A 3,395-nucleotide genomic window follows, 5' to 3' on the forward strand; every position below is an offset into this window, starting at 1 on the left:
CATTAACACCAATAACGGCCCAACACTAGTATTTATACAAATGATAATAACCAAACAGTTTATAAACCAGATCAGCCTTATGGAGAACCGCTGAGAAATCTACAAATGAGGATAAGACTATTCAAGCGTCTTTAACTCTTTTTCATGTTTGTGTTTTTAGTTCCGAGGCATCAGCAGAGGGAGGAGGGCAAACATTATTGACTCCATGTTACGGATGTTGGAGCAGTACAGCTCCAACCTTGAGGATCTTATCAGGGAACGAACGGATGAACTCGAGGTTGAGAGAAACAAGACGGAGAAATTAGTTGGACAGCTCCTGCCAAAGTAAGACCTGCTTCATGAAAAATATTTATATGTATTTATTATTGTTGCATCGATACCAATACCAGTATCGGGGGGGCCACGATCCAGCACTAAAATGGTGGTATCGGTATCAGCGAGTACCAACAAATAGGGCGCCGATACCATTTTGAGAGCCAAAAGTTTATTAAACTACTGTCAACCATTCCAGGTAGGCAATAAAAAGTTCTACTGGATTCACTTTGTATTATTCTTTTTTTCTGCTTCACAAAGGTAGGCAGCAGCTTGACAAAGACATGACGGCAATTATTTTACATCCAAGTAGTATGCAGTTCTTCATATACACACACACATCAATTTCAAACAGATGGTATTGGTATCGGCCAATACTGCACAGCTAAGTATTGGGTATCGGGGCCAAAAACTGGCATTGGCGCAGCACTAGTATTTATGTAAAACTAAAAAAATGTTTCTGTTCGTATTATTCCTTGGGCAAGAGGTGGGGGTAAATGCTAGACATGTCATTATTCTATCAAAGGGCAAAATAGTACAGGGCAAACAAACATTGACAAACACATAGTAGGTAAAGGCTAGGATGAAGCCAGAAAGAACTCCTATACTTATGGGGAACACCATACAGAAAAGACCATGACTGTTTTTAAATACTCGATTACACAAGCCTGTTCTTGTGTGCTTGTAAAATACACAAGATCATCATACTTGATGATCATCTATCATCACTGATGATCCCCTAAAAGCTAAGATCTTTGAATGAACCTTTTTAAACAGAATTTTCTTTTTATTTTACAAAAATCAAATAAACATAATTAGAAAGAAGAAGTGTATGAATGTGCAAACAGTCTAGAAAACTTTAGAGATTTCATTTATTGAGAGATAGACAGACATGCAATGGTGGTATACCGTATTATATTACTTTTCAGACTTCTGTTATCTGTGCGGTTACTTTTTTTTTTTTACATTCAAAATTAAAAACTCTGCAGTCTATTCCTTTTTCTATTCCTTAAGGTGTCTTCAGATATTTGGGGAAATTATTTTACATTTTTGAAATTTTCTTTACCAATGGGGTCTCTAAGGAGACTGAATCCTGACATTGCGATAGGGTCTCTATTGTATTTGGCCAAGTACGCTCTCTAAAGCTTAAACAAAGAAAAATAGTTTTAGTAAATGATATGTATTAGAATATTGCAAAATGAAACCAACAAGAAATCTGGTAGTCAGGTTATTCTATCTGCTATTAGATGAATACACCAGAAATCTGGCCTTTATAGAAGAGCGATGAAAGGAAAGCCATTGGTGAAGGAAAGCCATAAAAAGTCCCATTTGAAGTTTGTAAAAAGTCATAACCAACACGTGAAAGAAGGTTCTCTGATCCAATTTGCTTTGCATTAAATATATTGTGTGAGGATATAACACTGTTGGATCTCCATCAGCGAACCATCTCCGCTGTGAAAGATGCGCTGGGATTATCCTGCTGTAGGAATATTTGTCTTTAGTCAGGAAAAATTAAACTGAAGCAGATTACCCAAAACTGAACACAGTGGCTGTGTTCATTGACTTCAGGCGTTTGACACCATTGACCATGAATGTCTACTGAGAAAATGTAAACCATTGATGTATGAGAATTCAAATTTTTTTTAAACAAAACTCATTTAACTGTTAAGTTAAACTTACGGCATAAAGAGGCTTTGACAAAGTTGTAAACGGCTGTTTTCTATTTCTTCTAGTAGTGTGGTGTTCAAAGCTTGCTCTTTGTGTTGAACAAGCTAAAAGTAGCTTCTAGTGATTCCATTTTAAGATAAATCATAGAAGTCCTTAAAGAATTTTTCTTCTATTTTACCTCAGATTTATATCATTTTTAATTGTTTAAGGTCTGTGGCTCAGGCCTTGAAAAAGGGAAAGCCTGTCCAACCTGAACACTATTCAGACTGCACGCTTTACTTCAGCGACATCGTTGGATTTACAACCATCTCAGCTCTAAGTGAACCCATTGAGGTAAAAACAGTTTAAAAATCTGCTCATTTTGTCCATTTTCACGGTTTAATTGAAACAGTGTTTTTAGGTGGTCGACTTGCTCAATGACCTTTACACCATGTTTGACGCCATAATTGCGACTCATGATGTCTACAAGGTAAGAGCCTCCCTCCATTACCATTCTCCCTACCATTCTTTATTAGGGTATTGATCTAAATGATCATGTGTTTTCTGTTTAGGTGGAAACCATTGGGGATGCCTATATGGTGGCTTCAGGGGTTCCCAACAGGAATGGGAATCGACACGCAGCTGAAGTGTCAAACATGTCTCTGGACATTCTGCATTCAATAGGAGCATTTAAGATCAAACACATGCCTGAAATCAAAGTGAAAATACGCATTGGACTACACTCAGGTACATAACTACCGGTATAATCATAAACAAGTAAAAAAATTCTTCTTCCTTTTCCATATGTTATTGCTCACATTTACACATTTACATGTTTCTTACAAACACCAAGAGTCTATTGTGTCTTTGCTTTTGAAATTAACTTCAGACTTGCACCAAAGTGTGTAATTCCTACTTTATTATTTTGTTCTCACTACACCGAATGCACTTCTGCAATAAAAATAGCGTTGAGTTTGAGGTTTCACTCTATAAAACCTCGAACTCAACGCTATTCCTGACATTTTGAATTGAAAAAGCTTCCTGGATGGGAAGCGAAATGTCTTCAAACTTGGAAACCAAGTCCAGTGGATTGTTTTTATCTTTTTGGAATGTATACGACAATAAAGTAGTGAATCTCAGTCTATTTATTTATTTTTATTCATTGTATTTTAAATAGGCCTAACATAGGCTCATAGCTCTTTTGTCCCAAAAAAAACCCTCAAAACATTTTCATAGCACCCCCTTTTCAAAAATACTTCCAGCGGCCCTGCTAGGAACTGTTGTTTCCAGTTCTGGAATATCTTGAAACTTACTTCCAAAGTTGATCTAGAGCTGATCATTCAGGCTTTTGTATTTTCTTATTTGGTTTTTTCTTCTGTAAACAAAAAATTATTGTTCCAAAATTCAGCTGCTAGGGTGTTGACCCACACCAACAG

At 36.5% G+C, this 3,395-nt stretch overlaps 1 protein-coding gene across 1 annotated transcript in view; it reads left to right on the top strand.

The window, feature by feature from the left end:
- LOC107083206 (retinal guanylyl cyclase 2-like) overlaps window positions 1-3,395 on the top strand; it is a 30,548-nt gene that overhangs the window by 23,076 nt on the left and 4,077 nt on the right. Inside the window, exons 16-19 of the mRNA XM_015372222.1 lie at window positions 161-324; window positions 2,190-2,313; window positions 2,381-2,449; window positions 2,532-2,706. Of these exons, the coding sequence (XP_015227708.1) occupies window positions 161-324; window positions 2,190-2,313; window positions 2,381-2,449; window positions 2,532-2,706 (532 nt within the window). The remainder of the gene's footprint in view (window positions 1-160; window positions 325-2,189; window positions 2,314-2,380; window positions 2,450-2,531; window positions 2,707-3,395) is intronic.

This window comes from Cyprinodon variegatus, unplaced genomic scaffold (genome assembly GCF_000732505.1).
Source record: "Cyprinodon variegatus isolate N-32 unplaced genomic scaffold, C_variegatus-1.0 Scaffold70, whole genome shotgun sequence".
In the NCBI taxonomy this organism is placed as follows: Eukaryota; Metazoa; Chordata; class Actinopteri; order Cyprinodontiformes; family Cyprinodontidae; genus Cyprinodon; species Cyprinodon variegatus.